The sequence below is a fragment of the Microcebus murinus genome, chromosome 14 (assembly GCF_040939455.1).
Source record: "Microcebus murinus isolate Inina chromosome 14, M.murinus_Inina_mat1.0, whole genome shotgun sequence".
NCBI lineage: Eukaryota > Metazoa > Chordata > Mammalia > Primates > Cheirogaleidae > Microcebus > Microcebus murinus.
The window spans coordinates 79,996,605-80,021,546 of record NC_134117.1 but is presented as its reverse complement, the minus strand read 5'-3'; the positions used below and the strand labels follow the sequence as shown (position 1 = coordinate 80,021,546).

At 43.4% G+C, this 24,942-nt stretch overlaps 1 protein-coding gene across 4 annotated transcripts in view; it reads left to right on the top strand.

Moving 5' to 3' along the window:
• LOC105879012 (uncharacterized) overlaps window positions 1–24,942 on the top strand; it is a 57,362-nt gene that overhangs the window by 20,577 nt on the left and 11,843 nt on the right. Inside the window, exon 1 of one of the 4 annotated variants that reach the window (XM_012778955.3) lies at window positions 17,462–17,766. The exons of the other annotated variants lie outside the window; for them this stretch is intronic. Within the exon in view, the coding sequence (XP_012634409.3) occupies window positions 17,626–17,766 (141 nt within the window). The 5' untranslated portion in view covers window positions 17,462–17,625. Of the gene's footprint in view, window positions 1–17,461; window positions 17,767–24,942 lie in introns of those variants that run through there. 4 annotated transcript variants of the gene reach the window in all.

Genomic DNA, 24,942 nt, shown 5'->3' with positions numbered 1-24,942 from the left:
GACATAGGAGATGACCTGAAATAGCTCCTAATAGGCAAAGCTGGAATGATTTGAGCAACAAAACAAATAACACAGTATTGGATTCTTACTTAAAGCACAAAATAAACACACAAGGCCATATTGATAAAAATAAACAATTGAATAAATCAATAAATTGGTAGAAGAGACAACTCTTCTTTATGAATTCCAAATAATATGTGTAGATACTGTCCCCTGTGGGTGGTGGAGCTTATTCCCTTCCTCCTTGAGTATGGACTGGACTTTGATTTGCTTTTAACCACTTTGGTACGGAGCTCATCAGCCACAAAACCTTGCCCACAGCTGGTACTCATAGTCAACATGATAGTTTGTGCTGTGCATTGATGATGAATCCATTTTGCTCTTGTGTGATGAGGAAAGCTTGAAAGCACTGAAAGCTTGTTTTACTTTACAGGCAGCTTTACTTGTAAATCAGAATAGATAACATTTACATATATGTTTTTATTACATTGTTTTTAAATGTTCACAATTTTATTTTGATAAATGAAAAATTAGAAAAGTCAAGTTTTGTTATTAACGCTAAAGTTGACGCTTGGCTGTGTGCCTTCATATCACGGCTGTCAGCTGAAGTCATTGCTTGGCTGTGTGTGTTCATCCGTGGCTATGACTATGGTTGACGCTCATACCGAAGTGGTTAAAGAATAAAGTAAGAAAAAGAAAAAATAGTTACTTTACAGTGGAGAAAACTAGCAAACACTACTTGTGATATTATTATACATATATTTTGATTTTTCTCTCCCTGACTCTTGGCTCTCAGCTTCTATAAACCTTTTCATTTCAAAAGTGACTAGAGTGATAAGAATATCTTTTATTAAATTATTTGGTCTTTTTTCTTGATTCTCGAAAGTAGCTCTTAAATGACAAAGGTGAAAGACAGTCGTTTGTTATGAATGACAAGTTCTTTCAAACACACCTGAGCTTATGCTAATGAGTCTATTTTTGGAAAGTCCTTAGATACCAAGGGATGGGGACTGGTTGCCAGGGGAACCAGCCACAAGCTCAGAGGGTTGGTCCTTTCAGCCCCACCCCCAACCTCTAGGAAGGGAGGAGGCCAGAGGGAGGAGGCTAAAGATTAAGTTGATCACCAGTGGCCAGTGGTTTAATCAATCATGTCTACTTAATGAAGCTTATACAAAAAATCAAAAAGAGATAGGATTCAGGGAGCTTGCAGAGAGTTGAACACTGGTGGTTTACACATCCATGAACTGGGAGGATGTCACAATCCAGCTCCACAGGGACAGAAGTTCCTGTGCTTGAGACCCTTGCAGACTTTGCCCTATGTATGTCTTCATCTTTATTTGTATCTTTTAAAATATCCTTTGTAATAAACTGCTAAACCTAAGTAACTGTTTCCCTGAGTTCTGTGAGCTGCTCCAGCAATTAATCTAATCCAAGGCGAGGGCTGTGGGAACTCTGATTTATTGAGTTGGTCAGAAGCACAGGCAAAAAAAAAACCCCCAAAACAAAAAATAACCTTGGGCTTGTGATTGGCATCAGAAGTGGAGCTCAGTCTTGTGGGACTGCATCTTCAACCTGTGGGATATAACACTGTCTCCCAGTAGATAGAGTCAAAATTGAATTGAATCAAACGACACTCAGATGGAATCCACTGCAGAATTGATTGCTTTCTTAGTTTGCGGGGAAATAACCCCACACATTTGGTCACAGAAGTATTCTGTATTGATTGTTGTAGGGTGAAAGCAGAGGAAAAATGGTTTGTTTGGTTTTTTTACTCATTTGGTGTCAGTGACACAAGATTTCCTAGAACAGCCCTAGCTCACAGAAACGTGATTAGGGAAGAGAAGGGGTTAAAGGATGGGGGATGAGGAACCTTTGCTCTTTGGAGAGCCCCCTAGACACTCATAATATGAAACTGCACCTGCTCTGCATTCAGTGACTAAAGGTAAAAATTATCAATGGAATTTAGAGATGGGGGTAGACCCAATTCCAGGGTAGTTGGCTCATTGGATACTTAAGGAAATGCAAAATAATAAGAATCATGATAGACATAATCTCTTGGTAATTGCTATCTATAAAATGAAAGTAAAAGAGCAGTGCTGGGCTGGGCCTTAAGGCTCTACCAAGTTCAGATGTGGGTCTGTCTGAGCTCAGGCCACTAGCCTCAAAGCCACCCACAAAGGGGAAGATTATGCCAGGACAATAGGAAGTACCTCTGCAACCTTTGGTTACCAAGAAAGTAGTCAATGTTGGGGGAGGGAAAAACCAAGAAACTACTGAGATCAGGAGGTATAATGTGAAGGAATTTTCTCATTTGTGGATTGGTATCATCAGCTTCCTAAGGAGCCTTTACTAAAATGGATTGTTAGGATAACTCATTTGGGACAGTATCTTTGGTTTTAAATGCTGCAGAATGGAAGAACATGTTTTAAGTGATGCAGGACCCACAGCTTACTATGTAACAGTCGGAGATGGCTATACATGATCTAGACACATGGAAGGTTCTTCCCGAGGGAATGGCCAGCCTGGAGGACTATCAATAAAAACCACTATAAAGTGTGTTTATCCTGAGAAAGGGAACTGCCCAACTCTCCCTATAAATGCTAAGTGGAGGACCCCAGAGGAAGCAGCTGACCTGCTTCGTATGCAACCAGTGTGGCACTGGCTTCATGATGACTGGGATATTTACCTACTAAATATTCCCATTACCCAGGTTATGGTAAATGCTGTGGTTAAGGGTGTCCCTTCTGCACTGAGGCAGACATTACTTGAAACCTTACTTGATTTGCTGTCTTAATTTCCCTGTATTGGTCTTACTGATACCATGGATATTAAACTGATTAAAAAGAAAATGGGGAGAGAGGCAGAGGGGAGAATCAGGGAACTTTGGTTATTAAAAAATGGGATGAATGTGGGAGACGTTGATGGGGCTGAAACTAAGGTATTGATACACCTTGGGACCCACCCTCCCCCACCCCCCCGCTCCATTACTAACCATTGACCTTAAAATGCCCCAAGTAAGTTTGCTCCATTATCCTAGTCTGGAGGAATTTAAGAAGTCAGAAGCCAAAGATTACATGAGAAACCCCACCTGGAATCACTTTGGAGGATGGTTACAATGATTAATCAGGGTAATGATTGACAGGTCAGGGTCTCCGGGTCCAACCCCCACAATATTCCCCAGTCCCCCCACCTCCACTGGGGACCTGAGGCCATTTGTATAGGTGTAGGTAAAATGGCCAGATAGGGGACAAGAAACCTTTTTGATACTCCTTGACACAGCAGCCTAATACACTGTGATTCTGAAGCCGAATCTTAATGGTGGCTAAGGTTAGACTGGGAGGATATGGACTTATAGCAGTTGATGGGACTAAGGTGAAGGTTTGGATGAAAATTCAGACTTTTAAACAAACTTTATATGAGGTGGTCATGTCTCCTTTATATTATAATCTCCTGATTGTATTATTGGGATAGGTATTATATCTACCTGGGAATCACTTCTTCTACCTAATACTGTAAAACAGAAGGCATGTAAGTCCACCCTCAGGCCAGTCTTGAATGGCCATGCTAAATAGGAACAACTATAACTGCCTAAATCCACATAGGTAGTTAATTTAAAACAATATAGAATACCTGGAGGGCAGAAAGAGGTTACCATTTTAATCAATGACATGCTAGAAGCTGGAGTGCTGGTACCAAATAAAGTCTGTACAGTAATCCTGTGTGACTAGTGAGAAAGGTGGATGCTTCTAACAGTAGACTATTGAGGCTTGAATAAAGTTGTATTGCCCAGAGGCTCAGCAGTCCCAGACATGGTTTCAGCCATACATAATATACAACAGGTCAAAGGAGACTGGTACTCAGTGATTGACCTTCAAATACCTTCTATATCTTAATTTCAGAAAAGAGCTAACCACAGTTTGCTTTCACATGGGAAGGGTCTCAGTTTACAATTTGCTGGGTTATGTTGTTACAGCACAGCTGACCAAGAACAAACCGAATGGCACCAAAAGGGTGGAGAGAACCAGGTTTATTTACTCCAGTGGGCCCAGAGGGGGATTGCTACCAAACTGAGCCCTGAACAGAGTGTGTACATTTCATTTGAGGGAGGATATAGGGCACAGTTACAGTGTGGTTATCTTTAGCAGGGCAGGGTCTCGAGCGACCCCAGTTCTTGGTATAGAGTTTCTATGGAATTTCTTCCTGTCTTATCTTACCATTGATAAGGGAAACCCCCATCTGTTTGGTGCATCAGGCACCAGAGACCCCTGCCACTCACAGAAGACCCACATCAGCATAATACTAACCTGTTTCCTGGCCCGTCAACTAGTTAGTCTAGCCTGGCATCAGCATAACACTAAATCTATTGCCTGACGCATCAACATAATGTTAACCTATTGAGTGACACATCAACTAACCTACACCTGGTACCTCACCCCTTGGACTTAATAAAAGTGGGAAAAATCAGGTAGATGGTGCTTAGAATTTGGTGGTGAGGCCCCTCTGAGCCCGCTGGTGAAATAAACTTTGATTTTCCGACTCTCCGTGTGCTGCTTGGTTTGTCCTCGGGACCACCGTAACACTTGCTTTAACATTTTGGTTCCCTGACTGGGAAAACCGACCGTGCTGGCCCCTTGAAGTCACCAGTCCAGGGACGGGCACAGCGACCGGCGGGACCTCAGCGACAGAAGCGAACTGGCACCAACCGCCATTTTGCAGAATATCTTCTCTCCTCGGGAGCTCCCGTCAGCCGCAGAGTCCCAAACTTGCCTGGACACGCTGGAGGGAAGGATAAGTCAAATCAAGTCTGGAGGCATTGGACCAGGTAAGGTCCCAGGACCAGTCTGAGTCAGGCCGGTCAGTTGATGGAAGAGGAGCTTGATCACCTCCTGAGTGCAGGGAATTCCCAGGGTGGGAATGTGTAACCTCTGCCTATCTGAGTGAGTGAATGAAGAGTGACTGTTTGTGGTTCCACGGCTACAGAACCTGTGATTCTGTTTGGCATAACGGTGATTCACTCCCCCAAAGGGAGTGACCTGGCCCAGGGTTTATTTAGGTACACATTAGCCAAGACATGTCTGCGTTCCCACAAGGGACGCAGCCAGGCGGACACCTGAGAGAAACCCTCCCCCTTTGTCTGTTAAGTTGTGACACCATTCAGGGGTCTAGGATGGGTAAGGTAGAATCTAAGCCTACAGTCCTTAATGCATATTAAAGAACTTTAATAAGGGTTTCATGGGAGATCATGGCATCACACTGAATCCCAGTAGACTCAGGGCCCTCTGTGAACAGGAACAGCCCACATTCGGGTTTGACTGGCCCACAACAGGAACCTTAGACCTCCTCACAGTGCCAGTAGTTTGGAGAATTGTGACTGGGATTCCCAGCCACCCTGACCAATTTCCTTACATAGATTCATGGCTAGAGATTGCTCAGACCATGCCCCCTTGGGGTCCGGTTCTGTGCTAATAAGGGACAGAGCAGGATTTTTGTGGCCCAAAGAGCCAGAGACTCCAAACTGTCCAAACCTATCAGGAAGCTTCTAAAGAGGATCCACCACCACTGCCCTACAACCTTACCATGACACCTCATGAAGTACCCCCAAATCCACCAGACACCCCACCACTGTCAGTCTCCCTGCCAGTTCCAGACCAACTGGGTGCTGACACTCCCATCACTCACTGGCTACGGTCAGCTCAGGCCCCAACTTCAGCCCTCCAGATGCCCCTGCATGAGGTGTGAGGTCCGATGCAGGTTACAGACGATGGGTCCATTTAGCCAGGTCAACCAGTCCTGTATTACCAGCCCTTCTCCACCACTGACCTTCTGAACTGGAAGCACCACACACCGCCATACTCCGAGTAACCTCAGGCCCTTGTTGTCTTTCTGGAATCCATCTTCCAGACCCACCATCCCACTAGGGAAGACTGCTGCTAACTCCTTTTGACCCTTTTTAACACAGAAGAACAACACTGGATTGTAGCTGAGACCCAGAGGTGGCTCCAGGACCAGGCTTCAGCAGGGACCTTGGACATGGGGCAGTGGGTGCAGAGAGCAGCACCCGAGACCAACCTGGATTGGGATTTCAACTCCCTGAGCAGATGAGAGGCACTCAGAAAGTATCAGGAAGCTCTCCTCCACGGGGTCTGCGAGGGGGCCAGAAAACCAATCAACATGAGCAAAGTTGCTCTGATCACCCAGAAGCCAGAGGAATCGCCGAGCGCGTTTGTGAGGCCTACGGAGTCTACACACCCTTCGACCCAAGAGGCAGACAAAAATCAGCAGATGGTGAAAGCTGCGTTTGTTAGGCAGTCCTATCCTGGCAGTTCTATCCTGACATCCGATGGAAGCTCCACAAACTTGATGGGTTTGCAGGAATGAACATCACACAGCTGTTGGAAGTGGCCCAGAAGGCCTACGTTAATTGAGACCAGACTGCCCAGAGGGACAGTGACTAGAGAATGAAACAGAAAGCTGCTCTCCTGGCCACTGCCCTTGGAAGACCTGACCCAGCCAAGAGACCTGGGCCATCACAGGAAGGAGGACCTGGGAGACGAGGGACCCTGAAGCCTGACCAGTGTGCCTGTTGTAAGGAGTTTGGTCACTGGAAGCATGAATGCCCCAACAATAAAACTACCCACTGCCAAACAGGAACCTGCCCAGGGGCTTCCAGTAGGAGTCAGAGACCCAGGACCTCATCTGTCTCATTGGGGTCAACTCAGAATAGGACTGACCAGGTTCCCTGACTCTTGGCCTCCGGTAGCCTATGGTCAGAATGGAGGAGCCACAAGAACTTTAGTAGCTCGGCCCATCTGGTAATCCCAAATATGCCAGATGGGGGGGCCACTAGATAAGACTTGAATTCCTATAATATCGGACTGTCCTGTTCCCCTTCTAGGTCGAGATCTCCTGAGCAAACTGCAAGCCCAGATCACCTCCCACCTGGAAGGGACCACAAGCCTCATGTTCGGCGCCCCAGAGACTCTCATAATGGCAGTCACTCTTGCCCCAGGAATCAGAATGGAAGCTATAAGATGAGGCCAAAGAGCAACAGAACCTGTCTGACTTCGGCAGGATTTTATGTTGTCAAAAAGCCCAATAGAGGTGGATACTGGCCTGTCCAAGACCTGCAACTGATTAGTGAGGCCACAGTGACTCTTCACCCAGTGGTACTGAATCCATACACCCTCCTGGGCCTCATTCCACCTGATGCTGCCTGGCTATCCTGCCTGGACTTGAAGGATGTTTTCTTCTGCCTGAGGCTTGCTCCGAAGAGCCAGCCCCTGTTCGCCTTCGAGTGAAAGGATCCTCAGACTAGAAGGAGAACCCAACTTACCTGGACACAGCTACCACAGGGATTTGAAATTCACCAACTCTGTTTGGCGAGGCTCCAGCTACTGACCTCATCTCCTTTACACAAGAAGAAACCCACTGCACACTTCTACAGTACGTCGATGACCTCCTAGCAAGCCCAACCAGGGAAGACTGCCACCGGGGAACCTGGTGCCTGCTCCAGCTGCTCACTGACACAGGATACAAAGTCTCCTGGAAGAAGGCATAGATCTGCAGGCAACAGGTGAAGTACCTGGGTTTCCATGTCACTCAGGGATGCCGGACAATGGGACATGAGTATAAGAATGCCATCTGTAGAATTCCCAGGCCTACCAGTCAGAGACAACTCAGAGATTTCCTCGGAGTGGCCGGATTCTGCCACATCTGGATCCCAAGTTTCTCCCTAAAGGCCAATCCTCTGTACAAGGTCCTACATGGGCCTGAAGACAAAGAATTGGAATGGGCCGAGAGTCAGGAAAGGGCTTTCCAGGAAATAAAAGACTTACTGAAAGAGCTCCCGCCCTAGGGTTAGCTGACCTCACCGAAGACTTCAACCTGTTTGTACATAAGAAGAAACAAGTGGCTCTGGGGGTTTTGACTCAAACTGTGGGCCTGTAGCAGAGACCAGTGGCTTGCTTGTCAAAACAATTGGAGCCAGTAGTGGCAGGATGGCCACTTTGCCTCCACACTCTGGCAGCCACCATCCTGCTAGTCAAGGAAGCAGAGAAACTCACACTGGGACAAAACCTCCGTGTGCGAGTCCTTCATTCAGTAATATCTCTAATGAACACCTCAGGGTACCAGTTGCTCTCAAGCAACCGATTAGTGCAATACCAGGGACTGCTGTGCAAAAATCTGCAGGTCACCCTGAAGACTGTGCAGACCTTGAATTCCGCCACCCTCCTACCCACCGAGCCAGGTCACCAGGACTATGATTGCACCAAGGTGGTAGAGGAGGTCTATGCCAGCTGGCCAGATCTTAAAGACAGTCCACTACTGGCACTGGACTTAGAACTCTACACAGATGGCAGTGGTTTTGTCCAGAATGGGAAACAACTGGCGGGCTTCGCAGTCACCACAGTTGATGAGGTCATCGTGTCAGCTCCCTTGCCCCAAGGGTGGTAGGCACAAAGGGTAGAGCTATGAGCCCTCATCCAAGCCCTCAGGCATGCCCGGGGTAAGAAGGCAAACATATACACAGACTCTAAATATGCCTTTGCCATAATACATATCCACTGGGCAATATACAAGGAGAAGGGACTGCTGACTACAGGAGGAAAGAAGATCAAAAATAGGAATGAAATCCTCCAACTACTGGAGGCAGTTTGGGAGCCAAAATAAATTGCAGTCATCCGCTGTTGAGGGCACCAAAAGAGCACAGATCCAATTGCCACCAGCAATTGCCTGGCAGATGAAGCTTCACTGCAGAGGTCATACAAACCCTCACCACGGCACTAGGAATCAAATAAAAACTACATACAACCTACAGGCCACAGAGCTCAGGGAAAATAGAGGGCATGAACCGTACCCTCAAGACCACTTTAGCAAAGCTATGTCAGGAAACACAATTACCCTGGGTAGACATGCTAAACCTAGCCCTGTTCAGAATCCAGTGCACACTGGGGCCTACAGGATATTTAGCCTTTGAAATCCTGTTCGTTAGACCTCCCCCACTCATCCGGTGATTAAGGGGAGACATTAGACAACTAGGGGAATTGAATATAAACACACACCTCCAAGCCTTAGCCAAAACTATGCACCATATCCACCACACCATCCTAGAAAAATCCCTATCACCCTGGGTTTCCCTGTCCTCCCCCACCAACCAGGGGATCTAGTCTGAGTAAAGGACTGGAAAAGAACACCCTTAGAGCCCACCTGGAAGGATCCTCATGCTGTGGTACTGGTTACTCCCACTGCTGTTAAAGCAGGTATCACCCCGTGGATCCATCACTCCTGGGTGAAAAAGGGTGAACCAGACAACGAAACTGATCTCTGGACTGTGCATCAGGACTAGCAGAACCCACTTAAGATCCAGCTTAACCATCTCCCAACAAGGACAGCCACACCCATGACTGAACAGGAGTAAATGGGACCACTGGCCCTGGACCTCATTGGGGTTGTAGTGACTTTACTGGGGATTGGACTCTTCTTGGTAGCCCCGGGATATTGGGCTGTACTGCAGAGAGCGTCTCTAACTGTGGTGTTTTGGCTCATTATAGGATGTCTACTCCTGCCTCAGTCCCTACCCTCCTCCTGGTTGGGGCACTCGCCCTAAAAACTATGGCAGAGAAACACTGCCCTGAGGCTTGTTATGCTAGGATTTAGATCCCCCCCCACTAATGGGATTACTGGACGCTTCTGGACCATGGGAAGTTTCACAGTCCGCACATACATGCCAAAGAGGTGTTATAGTCGGGCTCAGGTGTGCCAGTGGGAAAGAAATACTGGACTGGCACCATTACAGGCCCCTGCGTATTGAGTGTGATTATAAAATTCATAGACAACTGTAACCTGGAGAGCAACAGCTCACATATGGCCTTACCAGGCTATCACTCACTGGGAAATGATGCATAGTAGACATATAAGGGCATCAAAGGGGGGAATGATAAGGGAAACCTCCATCTGTTACTTGGTGCATCAGGCACCAGAGACACCCCTCCCCCCCCTGCCACTCACAGAAGACCCACATCAACATAATACTAACCTGTTTCCTGGCCCATCAACTAGTCTATTGCCTGGCATCAGCATAACACTAAGTCTATTGCCTCAACATAATGTTAACCTATTGAGTGACACATCAACTAACCTACACCTGGTACCCCACCCCTCGGACCACTTCAACTTAATAAAAGTGGGGAAAATCAGGTAGATGGTGCTCAGAATTTGGTGGTGAGGGCCCTCTGAGCCCACTGGCAAAATAAACTTTGATTTTCAAACTCTCCATGTGCCACTCAGTTTGTCCTCGAGACCACCCACTGTAACACTTGCTGTGACACCATGGCAGAAGTTGCTGCAAGCAGTTTAGAGAAGCAAAAGAGGCAGCAGTTTAGCAGTTACGTAGGGGAGGAATTTAGCTTAGTGGAATTTTCTTTTTCTCTATCAACATGAATTCAGCTTACTGTCATAACTTGGTTAGGAGGGATTTGGACTTGATGCAGATCTCAAGTATAAATACACTACATTAGTGATGTTACTGTGAACTAAAATAAAATCTTAAGGCTCACCCCCACCCCCACCAGCTGACTGAATGGACCCCCGGTGCCCAAAGGAATATCCTAAAACCAAACTGCCTGCCAGGAGGGAAGTCAGACATGCCCCATAATGCCCCCCTCCCTTGTTGGAGACATCCTTTGTGACCCAGTAACAGGCCTAAGGGTATGCAAGACAAACCTGCAGGTCCTCAATTTACACAACAAATCTATGTCAGGTGGCTATCTCTGATAAACAGCTCCTTATGTTAAAACATTCCGGCTGGCTCAGCGGGGCCCTTGCACACATTCACGCTGGGTCTCGCCGGAGGCCGGGGCATCCCCAGGCAGAGGCAGGGGCGGCAGGTGAGCCGCTGCGCGCCGCCTGCCCGCTTCCCTCCCCACCAGCCTCCTTCTCTGCCGCTGCCGGTGCCGCTGCCACAGCCCGGCAGCCAGTGCCACACAGCGACCCCCGAGGGCCGGCCGCGGCACTGCGCCTGGCTCCACACCGCCCCGCAGCTCCGGCTTGGCTCATGGGGCTTAGGGTTCATCTGTAATGTGCCACACATTTCACACGCGCACACACACACACACACACAAAGTCAATTTATTTCTAGATATTCTATTTGATGCTACCCTAAATAGAATTGTTTTAATTTCCCTTTTGGATTTTCAGTGCTGTTGCATAGAAACACAGTTGCTTTGTGGATTGATTTTATATCCTGAAATTTTGTGAATTTATTAGCTTTAATAGTTTGTGAGGTTCTTGGTGGATTCTTTGGAATATTCCATAGTAGGTCATGTCTTCCACAAATAGAGATAGTTTTACTTTTTCCTTTCCAATTTGCATGCCTTTATTTGTTGTTCTTGTCCAGTTGGTCTACTTAGAACTTCCAGTTCAGTGTTGATTAAATGTGGCAAAAGCCATATCTTATTCCTGGTCATAGTGAGAAAGTTTTCAGTCTTTTATTATTGTGCACTCTGTTATCTGGGGGAAGGAGGAGGCAATCATAAATGCTATTTATCATGTTGAGAAACTTCCTTTTTATTCCTAGTTCACAGAGTGTTTTCTTTCTTTTTTTTCAAGTTTTTAAAATAACCTTTATTTTTTAAAAAAATTAATATGTGCAGTATAGGAAACTGAAAAACACAAGAAGCAAAGAACAAAGTCATGCACAGTCACGAGCAGTTCACAGTCTGACATGTCCTTCTAGATCCTGACAAACACAACATCCAATGTTATGGGATTGGGCTAGTACAGTATGCATGGTGCTTTTTCACACATCATGAATATTTACCAATCCAAAATCCCAAAGCTCTGTGAGTATTTTGATAGCCAAGAATACACTACACCAACTCAATCTGTTAGGAAAAAATGTAATCCTGCCTTTATTAGGATGAAAATTTCATAGAAGACAAAAATGGCAACAGTCCTCTAGATAAAAGTACTGGCAGAGTTCCAATCAAAATACTGCATTCCCTTAGTGCTCAATTTAAAATCAAACATAACGCAACAGAGTACACTAAGTGTAATGTTTCTAAGAGAATTCATTATCAGATATATACCATTAAAGTATTAATAAGAAGGTATGTTTCTATTGAATTACTTAATATATTCTTATAGTATAGCCAAAAGGGATGAACATACATCATTGACTATCATCAAAATGTAAATATGAAGACATCTGTATATTTCTCGCCTTTCATACTTCTTTCTGCCCCTTTGCTGCCAACCTAATGAACAAGTCCTGATATACACTGCTCAGAAGTGGTTTAACAATTACATGTCCAAGATGCATCTTTTCTATCAATTACAACAAAGTACTCACAAAATGGCTATTCACTAGTTCTACTTTTTATCATACATTGTCACCTCAAGACATCTCCAAAGTTTAGATGTTGCAAAATAATGAACTTTGTCCACAATAAACATATGCTTTACTAAAAATGCACATATAGACTGATGATTATAATCTAAAGCCATCTTCTAGATATGGAGATACTAGCAAAGACCCCATCCCTTCACCCTTCCTCTTCTTCTTCCCCCACTCCAGCGACTAAGTACAGGACTAAGTCTAGCTTCAAGAAGTGGATTAACAGAGGTCACTCTCAGAAGACAGTCCTTTCTAAAAGCTAACAAAAACACATACATAAAGGGATTGTTTAACTACCTCTATTTTTAACATACTTTGAGCATTAGGATTTGTTTATCCTTTAATACACAGCAGCATTAACTAAAAGGCACATATAGAACAATGGTTAACTAATCAAACTCACTGGCACAGAACCCTTCTCTTCAGACTTTCCCCTCCCCTCCCTCACCACCCAGTGACAGCATACTCTCTAAGACATCAAGTTTAACAATTCCATTCCCCAAATGCAACCACTCCTATGAAATAACAAAAAACATTCAAGGGGTGTTACTTTAGTCCTCTACTTTTAACATATATTGTGCGCTTTTAAACATCTAGAAAGACTAGATGTTTCAAATAGGACTTAAGTTTTTTTCCACTATACACAGTAGCATTGAATGCATACTCGTAACAAAAGCTATAATTTCAAAATGTCCTCTATTAGGAACATTCTAACCTAGAACTCTTCCCTTTCCTACCCTTTACCAACCCAGTGGATAGTTCTAAGCATCTGTAATACTTACAGGGCATTTTAATAATTTCACTTCAATAAGCATTTTTAAGAACAGTCTTTTCTATGAATTTTAACTCAGATTCTACTCAATGTACTAGTTTACTAAACTCTACTTTTGTCATATACTGGCAACCTCTTTATCTAGAAAGACTAGATGTTATAAATTAGGACTCATTTGTCCTTTATATACACTATATACACAGCAAAGTACAATAAAATGCATAGACATAAGGGACAATAATCAGTCTCACCTCACCATAACCACATTGGTATAAAGCCCTTTGCACTTTCTTCTCCTTCCTCCATTAACAGCACAAATACTGTGTACTGCCCAGACAAGTGTTTGATCAATTTTCAAAAGACAGTATTTCATGAATTTTAACAAAAGGACATCTACAAAATGTGTTATTACCTCTACTTTTTTGTTGTTGTTGTTACTTGGATCTTCGTTTGTTTTTTTTTTCTTTTTATTTCAGAATATTATAGGGGTACAAATGTTTAGGTTATGTATATATTGCCTTGCCCCTCACCAAGTCAGAGCTTCAAGCATGTCCATCCCCCCATGCTGTGCATCACACTTACTATGTATTTAAATCCCCACCACCCCCTCCCATTTGCCCGACGCCCAATAAATGTTATTCCTATTTAGGGTCCATTTAGGGTCCATTTAGGTGTTGATCAGTTAATACCAATTTGCTGGTGAGTACACGTGGTGCTTATTTTTCCATTCTTGGAATACTTAGTAGAATGGGTTCCAGCTCTGTCCAGGAAAATACTAGAGATACTATATCACCATTGTTTCTTATAGCTGAACAGTACTCCATGGTATACATATACCACATTTTATTAATCCACTCATGTATTTATGGGCACTTGGGTTATTTCCACATCTTTGCAATTGTGAATTGTGCTGCTATAAATATTCGAGTGCAGATGTCTTTTTTATAGAGTGTCTTTTGTTCTTTTGGGTAGATGCCCAGTAGTGGGATTGCTGGATCAAATGGTAGATCTACTTGTATCTCTAAGGTATCTCCATATTACTTTCCACAGATGTTTCATTAGTCTGCAGTCTAACCAGCAACGTATGAATGTTCCTATCTCTCCACATCCATGCCAACATTTATTGTTTGGGGACTTTTTGATAAAGGCCATTCTCACTGGAGATAAGTGATATCTCATTGTGGTTTTGATTTGCATTTCCCTGATGATGAGAGATGTTGAGCATTTTTTCATATGTTTGTTGGCCATTATTCTGTCTTCTTTTGAAAAGTTTCTGTTCATGTCCTTTGCCCACTTTTTGATAGGGTTGTTTGATTTTTCCTTGCTGATTTTCCTGAGTTTCATATAGATTCTAGTTATCAGCCCTTTATCAGATGTGTAGCTTGCGAAAATTTTGTCCCATTCTGTAGGTTGTCTGTTTGCTCTCATGACAGGTTCTTTGGCTGTGCAGAAGCTTATTAATGTGATCAGGTCCCATTTATTTTTGTTGTTGCTGTGATTGCCTTTGGGGTCTTTTTCATAAATTCTTTGCCTGGGCCAATGTCTAGAAGAGTATTTCCAATATTTTCCTCTAGAATTTAATAGTTTCATACCTTAGGTTTAAGTCTGTTACCCAGCATGAGTTGATTTTTGTGAGAGGTGAAAGGTGTGTTGATCCTGTTTCAGTCTCCTACATGTGGCCATCCAGTTTTCCAAGCACCATTTATTGAATAAGGATTCTTTTCCTCAGTGTATGTTTTTGTCTGCTTTGTCAAAGATTAGATGGCTATATGAGAATGGTTTTATATTTGGGTTCTCTGTTCTGTTCCACTGGTCAATGTCCCTGTTGTGCCAATCACAAGCTGTTTTAATTACTATAGCCTTGTAGTATAGTTTGAAGTCTGGTAAATCGATACCCCCCATTTTGTTTTTGATTGTTGCCTATGATTGTTTTTGCTATATGGGGTCTTCTTTGGTTCCATATGAAGTATAAAATTATTTTTTCTATGTCTGTGAAAAATGACGTTGGTATTATAATAGGGATTGCATTGAATCTGTAGATCACTTTGGGACTAACTCTACTTTTAACATACTTTATGCATATTGAAACATCTAGAAAGACTACATGTTTCAAATAAGGACTTAAGTTTGTCTTCTATATACACAGTAGTGTTGAATACACACATGTAACAATGGTTATAACTGGAAATGTCTTCTAAAAAAGAACATTTTGGTCTAGAATCCTTCATTTCTTCTAACTCCTCTTCACCAACAATCCAGTGGATATAGGCACATGTGTCACTCAGATGTGATGTTGTCATTTCACTTCCAGAAGTCCTTTTCAGAAGAGAGCCTTTCTATGAATTTTAACACAAAGTGTACAAAATGTTATCTTACTAACTCTACTTTTGTCATACATTGGCAACCTCTTTAACATCTAGTGACTGGGTATTATAAAATTGGGACTCATTTTTGCCCATTATATATACAATATAGCAAAGTTAAATGAAATGCACATAACACTTCAATGTTATGTGCAAGGGCAAGGGATAAGCTGAAATTCTCTAGTATGCACACACAAAAGACTTTTTGCAATTTCTTCCCTCCTCCCTACCTCAACCTAGTGAACAAGTACAGAGAGTATATTGTTCACAGAGGCGGTTTAACAATCCACTTCCAAACACAATATTTCCCATCCATTTTTAAAAGCTATTTTACAAAGTGTTATTTTACTATTCTACTTTTAAATACATCAGGCACTTCTAAATATCTAAAAAGACTAGATATTTCATATAAGAACTTGCCCATCATGTATACAGCACTGTTAAATAAAATTGCACACACATAGCAATTGTTATAATCTGAAGTATTATCTAAATATGACCATTTTGGCCTTGAACCATTCCTTCCTCATTTCCTCCTCTCTGCTTTATATCCAGTGGACAAGAACAGGCATGTGTAATGCTTAGAAATGGTTCAACAAATTCATATCCAAAAGTAATTTACAGAAGACAAGCTTTCCTATGAATTTCAACACAAAGTGTACAAAATGTGCTAATTTTACTAAGTACTTTTGTCATACACTGGTAACCTCTTTAACATCTAGAGACTAGATATTGCAAAATTAGGACTCATTTGTCCATTATACACATTATATACACACAGAAAAACAAAATGCACAAAACATAAGAAAACTGATATCTGATAATGTCCAAGTATGAACACACTAGCATATTACCTTTTGCCAATTCCTTCCCTCCCACCTCCTCCAAACCATTGAATGAGTATAGATGGTATATATACTGCTCACAGAAATGGTTTAGCAATTTTATTTCCAAAGGACATTATTTCCTGTGAATTTCAGCAACAATATATTTACAAAATGATATTTTATTACCTCTACATTTAACATAGTTCGGGCACTTGTAAACATCTAGGTAGACTAGATGTTTTGAGTAAGGATTTAATTTGTCCACTATATACACAGCAGTTTTAAATAAACTGCACACATGTAACAGTTATAATTTGAAAGTGTCTTTAAAATATGAACATTCTGGCCTAGAACCCTTCCCTCCTCCACCAACCCAGTGGGCTATAATGCTCAAATTTTCTGAAGACAATCTTTCCTACGAATTTAAAAACAAAAATGTACAAAATATATTAGTTTACTAATTCTACTTTTGTCATACACTGGCAACCTCTTTTAACATCTAGAAAGACTAGATGTAAATTAGGACTTGTTTGTCCTTTATATACACTATATACACAGGTAAGTAAGACCAAATGCACAGACACAGGAACTATGGTTAATCTTGCCTCACTGTAAGGGTACTGACATAGAGCTCTTCCTTCTCCTCCCTCCTCCCCTGAACCTCTGCACAAACAGAATGTGTACTGCTCAAGAGGTGGTTTGGCCATTCCCCCCCAAAATTTCATATGAACTTTTACAAAAAGGTATTCACATATATTAACATATATCAGTCACTTCAGAACATCTAGAAAGACTAGATATTTCAAAAAAGTAGTTCGTTTTGTCAACTATAGAAACAGTAATGAGGAATAAAATGCACACACAAAACAATGCTTATGATATGAAAATGTCTTCTAAATATGACCAGTCTGGCACAGAATCTTCTCTTCTTTCTCAAGGTCTTCTGCTCCATGTCCTCTAAACCCACTGAACAAATGTGGACAAGTGTCGCTTCCAGAGGTGGTCTAACAATTCCATTTGGAAAAGTCATTTGCAGAAGACATTTTTTTCCTTTTTTTTTTTTTTTAACAAATGGGCATTTACAAGATGTGTTATTTTCTAACTCTATCATACGTCAGCAACCTCTTTACATCTAGAAGGATTAGATGTAGTAAACGTTTTCTTTCAAAGGCTGGGAGAAAAGTTGAGAGCAGTTTTTTTATATTATATGTGCAAGCCTTCTTCCATAAACGGCCAGTAAATCTTCTCAAAGGTGCTGGGCATTTGCAAATGTGGTATTCTTTCTTCTGTCTCGTGGCAGATCGAAGACCAACCGTCCCATGGCCCGCTAACCGTTCCGCCCGTCGTCATCCCAGGCCCCGCTCGCCTTCCACGCCCGCTCCGGCCTTCGTCCGCCGTTGTCCAGACCAAGTAGGGCCTAGGTCGGCAGGGCCGGGCCAGGAGACCCGGCAGTCGCGGAGGCCGGCCTCGGGGAGGCCGCCGCCATCAGGTCGCCTAGGTGGTTGGCGGAGACGTCCGCCGCTTCTAGGCCTGGGCCTGGCCGGAGGGCAGCCCCAGCGAGGGCTCCTGCGTCTGCAGGCCGCCGGCCCGGGGCCCCAGCGAGGGCTCCTGCGTCTGCAGGCCGCCGGCCCGGGGCCCAGCTCACCCGGGGCTGGAGCGTCTGCAGGCCGCCGGCCTGGGGCCCAGCTCACCCGGGGCTGGAGCGCCTGCAGGCCGCCGGCCCGGGGCCCAGCTCACCCGGGGCTGGAGCGTCTGCAAGGCCCGGCCGGCCCAGGGCCCCAGCTCACCCGGGGCTGGAGCGTCTGCAGGCCGCCGGCCTGGGGCCCAGCTCACCCGGGGCTGGAGCGCCTGCAGGCCGCCGGCCCGGGGCCCAGCTCACCCGGGGCTGGAGCGTCTGCAAGGCCCGGCCGGCCCAGGGCCCCAGCTCACCCGGGGCTGGAGCGTCTGCAAGGCCCGGCCGGCCCGGGGCCCCAGCTCACCCGGGGCTGGAGCGTCTGCAAGGCCCGGCCGGCCCGGGGCCCCAGCTCACCCGGGGCTGGAGCGTCTGCAAGGCCCGGCCGGCCCGGGGCCCCAGCTCACCCGGGGCTGGAGCGTCTGCAGGCCGCCGGCCCGGGGCCCCAGCTCACCCGGGGCTGGAGCGTCTGCAAGGCCCGGCCGGCCCGGGGCCCCAGCTCACCCGGGGCTGGAGCGTCTGCAGGCCGCCGGCCCGGGGCCCCAGCTCACCCGGGGCTGGAGCGTCTGCAGGCCGCCGGCCCGGGGCCCCAGCTCACCCAGGGCTGGAGCGTCTGCAGGCCGCCGGCCCGGGGCCCCAGCTCACCCAGGGCTGGAGCGCCTGCAAGGCCCGGCCGGCCCGGGGCCCCAGCTCACCCGGGGCTGGAGCGTCTGCAAGGCCCGGCCGGCCCGGGGCCCCAGCTCACCCGGGGCTGGAGCGCCTGCAAGGCCCGGCCGGCCCGGGGCCCCAGCTCACCCGGGGCTGGAGCGCCTGCAAGGCCCGGCCGGCCTGCGAACTGCCGCTCCGCGTCTCACCGCGCTCTCTGCCTGAACTTGAGTGTTTTCAATCATGAAAGTGTTGAATTTTGTCAAATCTTCTTCTGTATCAGTTGAACTAATCATCTACTTTTATATCTTTGTTCTATTAATATAATTGATTTTCATTTGTTGAGTCACCTTTGCATGTCTGGAAATCATACAGAGATGAATCTCTCAAAACATTTTATTTGGGAGTAAAGAATTGCAATTCAATGCAGACCAGCTGGTCTTTGGTATGTCCTGAGAAGAGAAGGTTAGAGGTTGTATAAAAAGGAGAAATTGGCCGGGCGCGGTGGCTCACGCCTGTAATCCTAGCACTCTGGGAGGCCGAGGCGGGCGGATTGCTCAAGGTCGGGAGTTCGAAACCAGCCTGAGCGAGACCCCGTCTCTACTAAAAAAATAGAAAGAAATTAATTGACCAACTAAAAGTATATATACAAAAAATTAGCCGGGCATGGTGGTGCATGCCTGTAGTCCCAGCTACTCGGGAGGCTGAGGCAGGAAGATCGCTTGAGCCCAGGAGTTTGAGGTTGCTGTGAGCTAGGCTGACGCCACGGCACTCACTCTAGCCTGGGCAACAAAAAGTGAGACTCTGTCTCAAAAAAAAAAAAAAAAAAAGAGAAATTTTAAATTATTGCTCTTTGAAAAATTCCATTGGCACTGGTGACATTTTAAGGACCTGGCAGGTTCTGACTGGTGAGTAACTGAAGTGGGCAAAACTAGTCTTAAGAATTGCAGTAGGTCTTTTCAACTCACTAGATCAAAATGGTTTCAGGACAGCAGGCAGTTTCAGTCGCCAGGCTTCAGAGTAACACATTTTTGGAGCAATATTTTATGCCCTGAGTGCATTTCCCTCTGGCTGTTTTAGTTGGGTATGACAAGAATGACCCAATCATATTATCAACTTTCACAAAGGTTACCTTATATAACTTTTTATTTTGAGACAGGGTCCTGCTCTGTCACTCAGGTATAGTGACATGATCACAGCTCACTGCAACCTCCAACTCTTGGGCCCAAGTGATCCTCCTGCCTCAGCCTCCTGTGTAGCTGGGACCACTCAGGCACATGCCACTACTCCAGGCTAATTTTTTTATTGTTTGTAGAGATGGGGTCTGGCTGTATTGCCCAGGCTGGTCTCAAATTCCTGGCCTCAAGTCATCCTTCCAGGTATAACTGTACCCAGCCAATAATCTATTTTTTATGTTACTAGATTTGCTAGTATTTCATTATTTATACTTGTATATTCATAAGAGATATTGGTCTGTAGTTTTCTTTTCCTTTCATGTCTTTTTCAGGCTTTGATATCAGAGTAAGGCTGGCCTCATAAAATGAATTAGAATTCAAGAAATATTGATGTTAGTTCTAAATGTTTGACTGAATTCACCAGTGAAGTCTTATAGTCATGGAACTGCTTTTGAGAGGGAAGTGTTTGATTATAACAATCTCTTTATTATAGCCCTGTTAACACTTTCTGTTTTTCATTGAGTCAGTTCTGTTAGTTTCTATATTTCTAGGATTGTCCATTTCACCTAGGTCATCCAATTTGTTGGTATAAAATTTTTCTTAATATTCTCTTGTGATACTTTATATTTCTGAAAGGTCGGTAACAATGTTCTCTCTTTCATTTCTGATTTTAATTATTTTTGTCTTTTTGGTGTTGTTAGTCATTCTAGCTAAAGGTTTATCAATTTTTTAAAGAACCGACTTTTGATTTTGTTGATATCTATATTTTTCTATTCTATGTTTCATTTATCTCCACTCTAGTCTTTATTGTTTATTTCCTTTGCTAGCTTTGGGGTTACTCTTTTTCTTGTTCTTTAAAGTATAAAATTAGGTTATTGATTTGAAATTTCTTTGTTTTTTAATATAGGTATTTAGTGCTATAAATTTCTAAGCATTGCCTTTGTTGCATCCCATTAGTTTTGGTATGCCTTTTTTTTTTTTTTTTTTTCATTTTCATTCTTCTTTAAGTGTTCCCATTTTCCTTGTGATTTTTCTTTGACCCTTTGGTTGTTTAAGACTGTGTTGTTTAACTATCACATTTCTTTGTGGATTCCAGTTTTCCTTGTTATTGATTTTTCCCTTTATTCCATTGTGGTTGGAGAAGATACCTTGGAAGATTTTAATCTTTTTAACTTTATTGAGGCTTCATTTGTGGTCTATATGGGACAATGGTCTATCTGAGACAATGTCCCATGTTTACTTGAGAAGAATGTTTATTCTGCTGTTGTTGGATGGAATGTTTTATATATGTCTGTTAGGTTTAGTTGGGTTATAGTGTTGTTCAAGACCTCTATTTCCTTATTAATCTTCTGTCTAGGTGTTCTATCCTTTATTAAAAGTGAGGTATTGTAGTCTCCAACTATTGTCGAACTCTCTATTTCTTCTTTGAAGTCTGTCATTTTTTGCTTTATATGTTTTGGGCCTCTGATTAGTATATGTTTATAAATATATCTTTTTTTTTTTTAGAGAGACAAAGTCTCACTTTGTTTCCCAGGCTGGAGTGCAGTGATGTGATCATAGCTCATTACAGCTTTGAACTTTTAGGCTCAAGCAATCCTCTCTTGCCTCAGCCTCCCAAATAGCTAGGACTACAAGCGTGCACTACCATGCCCAACTAATTAAAACATTTTTTTTGTAGAGACAGGGTCTTGCTATGTTGCTGAAGCTGGTCTTGAACTCCTGGCCTCAGGTGATCCTCCTGCCTCAGCCTCCCAAACTGCTAGGATTACAGGTGTGAGCCACTATGCCCAGCCTGTTATACCTTTTTGAGGCACTCTTAACAACATACAATGTCCTTCTTTGTCTCTTGTATCATTTTTTTTTAAATTTAAGGTCTATTTTGTCTGATCTTATTATAGCCAGCCAGCCCTCTTTTGGTTACTATTTTCATGAAACTTCTTTTTCTATCCTTCACTTTCACCTATGTGTGTTTTTGGCTCTAAAGTGAGTTTTAGACAGCATAGATTTGGATCATGTTTTTATTATCCATTCTGCCCATCTATGCTTCTAAATGGTGAGTCTTATCTACTTATATTTTAAGTGATTTTTAATAAAGATTTATTTTTACACGTTGGTATTTTTTCTTACATGCCTTATATCTTTTCCCTGAATTCCTATATTACTGCCTTTATGTTTTTAATTTTTTTCTATGTACCATTTTGCTTTCCTATTCATTTCCTTTTGTGAATGTTTTTTTAGTTGTTTTACCCAGGTTACCCCAGGGATTACAATTAACATCCTTAATTTATAATTATCTATTGATTCTCCCCCCTTTATGTTGTTACTGTCACAAATTATATTTTGTATGTCGTGTGCCCATTAACATATAGTTAATTATTTCATGCAGTTGTCCTTTTTGGTTTCTTTCTTTTTTTTTTTTTTTTCCTTTGAGACAGGGTAGAGTACAGTGGTGTCATCATAGCTCACAGCAACCTCAAACTCCTGGGCCCAAGTGATCCTCCTGCCTCAGCATCTGAGTAGCTGGGACTACAGGCATCCACACCAGGCTAATTTTTCTATTTTTTAGTAGAGACAAGGTTCTTGCTCTTGCTCAGGCTGGTCTCAAACTCCTGGCCTCAAGTGATCCTCCTGCCTTGGCCTCCCAAAATGCTAGGATTACAGGTGTGAGCCACCACACCCAGCCACATTTGTCTTTTAAGTCATATAGAAAGCAAAAAGAGGAGCTGTAATCCGAAAATACAATAATATGGGATTTCATGTTTACCTATATAGTTATCTTTGCCTGTGTTTTTTATATTTTCATGTGGCCTTGAATTACTGTCTAGTATCCTTTATTTCAGGCTGAAGGACTCTTTTTAACTTTTCTTGTAGGGCAGATCTAGCAACTAACTCCTCTAGCTATTCTTTATCTTAGTATGCCTTAATTTCTTCTGCATTATTGGAGTATAGTCTTGCTGGATATTAGACTTCTTGATTGACAGGTTTTTTAATTTCTTTCAGTACTATAGCATGTCACACATTGTAATCTGGCTTTCATAGTTTCTGTTGAGAAAATGCTTTAATTTTAATGAGGATTCCTTGTACATGATGTCTCGCTTCTTTCGCTGCTTTCAAGATTCTTTGTCTTTCCTTGGCTTTTGACAATTTGATCATACTGTGTCTCAGTGTAGATCTCTTTGGAGTTTATTCTACTTGGGAGTTTACTGAATTTCTTGGATATGTAGATTTCTGTCTTGCATCAAATTTGGGAAGTTTGGGATCATTATTTTTTCAAGTATTCTTTCTGTTCCTTTCCTTGTCTCTTCTACTTTGGAACTTCCATTCTGCTTATGTTGGTATACTTGATGGTGTCCTACAGGTCTGTTAGGCTCTGTCCATCTTTCTTTATTCTTTTTCTTCCAGCTCCTCAGGCTGGATCATTTCAGTTGTCTTATCTTCAAGTTTGCAAAGTTTGTGTTCTGCTTGCTCAAATCTGCTGTTGATCCTCTCTAGTGAATTTTTCATTTAGTTATTCTACCTTTGAACTCCATATTTTTTTGGTTCTTTTTTTGTTATTTTTTGTTTTGTTTTGTTTTTGTTTTTTTGAGATAGAGTCTTGGTCTGTTGCCTGGGCTAGAGTACCGTGGTGTCAGCCTAGCTTACAGCAACCTCAAACTCCTGGGCTCAAGCAATCCTTCTTCCTCGGCCTCCCAAGTAGCTGGGACTACAGGCATGTGCCACCATGCCTGGCTAATGTTTTATATATATATTTTTAGTTGTCCAGCTAATTTCTTTCTATTTATAGTAGAGATGGGGTCTCGCTCTTGCTCAGGCTGGTCTTGAACTCCTGACCTTGAGAGATCTTCCCACCTCGGCTTTCCAGAGTGCTAGGATTATAGGCATGAGCCACCATGCCTGGCCTATTTTTGGTTCTTTTTTATAACTTCTGTCTCTTTATTGATATTCTTTATTTATCATTCTCCTGGTTCCCTTTAGTTCTTTGTCCATGGTTTCCTGTTAGCTTTTTGAGCACACTTTAAAAAGTTGATTTAAATTATTTATCTAGTAAGTCCAATGTCTCAATTACGTCAGGAACTATTCCTGTCAATTTCTCTTTTTCCTATGAATAGATCATACTTACCTGTTTATTTGTATGACTTGTAATTTTTCTTAAAGCCTGGACATTTTGAATATTATAATGTGGTTACTCTGGAAATCAGATTATGCCCCATTCCCAGGGTTTGCTATTATTGCTTATTGAAAGTTGGAATTGTTCATTTTTTGGTTACTTTTCCAAACTATTTTTAAAAACCTGTATCCTTTGTTATGGGTGGTCACTGTTGTCTCTGTGCCATTATCTCAGTGGTCAGCCAGTGATCTGACAGAGGTCTTTTTAAATTTCTGGAGCCAAAAAGAAAAATAAAATACCCAGTCTTTACATATTGGCTTTGAACTGGGGCAGTCCTTCAACACTTAGCCAGGCTGCCTATACCTCTGTCTTACTCTTCACCTCTTGGCTTGTACAGAGTCCTAAAATCAGCCACGTGTCCTCGCAAGGTGTTTTCTGAGCATGCATCCAGCCATGGGCATGCATGTTGCTCTCTGGATTCCCCAGTTTGTGTGCTAAAGTCCTTCAAAGCTCTACTCTCACTAGTATCATCCTCCTCTCCCTCTTCCTTCCTGGGTACTTGGAACAGTCTTCTGCCTGCCTCATGCTCCATCCCCAGCCCTATGTGTCCCTCATGACTGTGGATAGTCTATGTCTTTGAATGCTTTTAATTGACCGTGGCCAGGAAGCTACTCCAGTCTCAGAGGGGTGAAACAAAGGCACACCCCTGCACTTGTATATCAGGTAACTGTCAGACAGATCAAAATACATGGCAATAATTTGAGAACAAGGTCCTGTAGCACAGCAGGCTACACCAGAAACATAGGCCTTGTCCTCACTACTACCAGAGCTAGAAAGAAGGTGATAGTAGGTCAGTAAGCAAAAATACTACATGCTTTCTTCCCCAAATTTAGCAGCCTCTTTCTTCATTAAGTACTCCACTGTTTGCTATAAGTTTTTTTAAATTAAATTCTAGAGTTCCAAAAGTTGATTCTATCAGTTTTTGC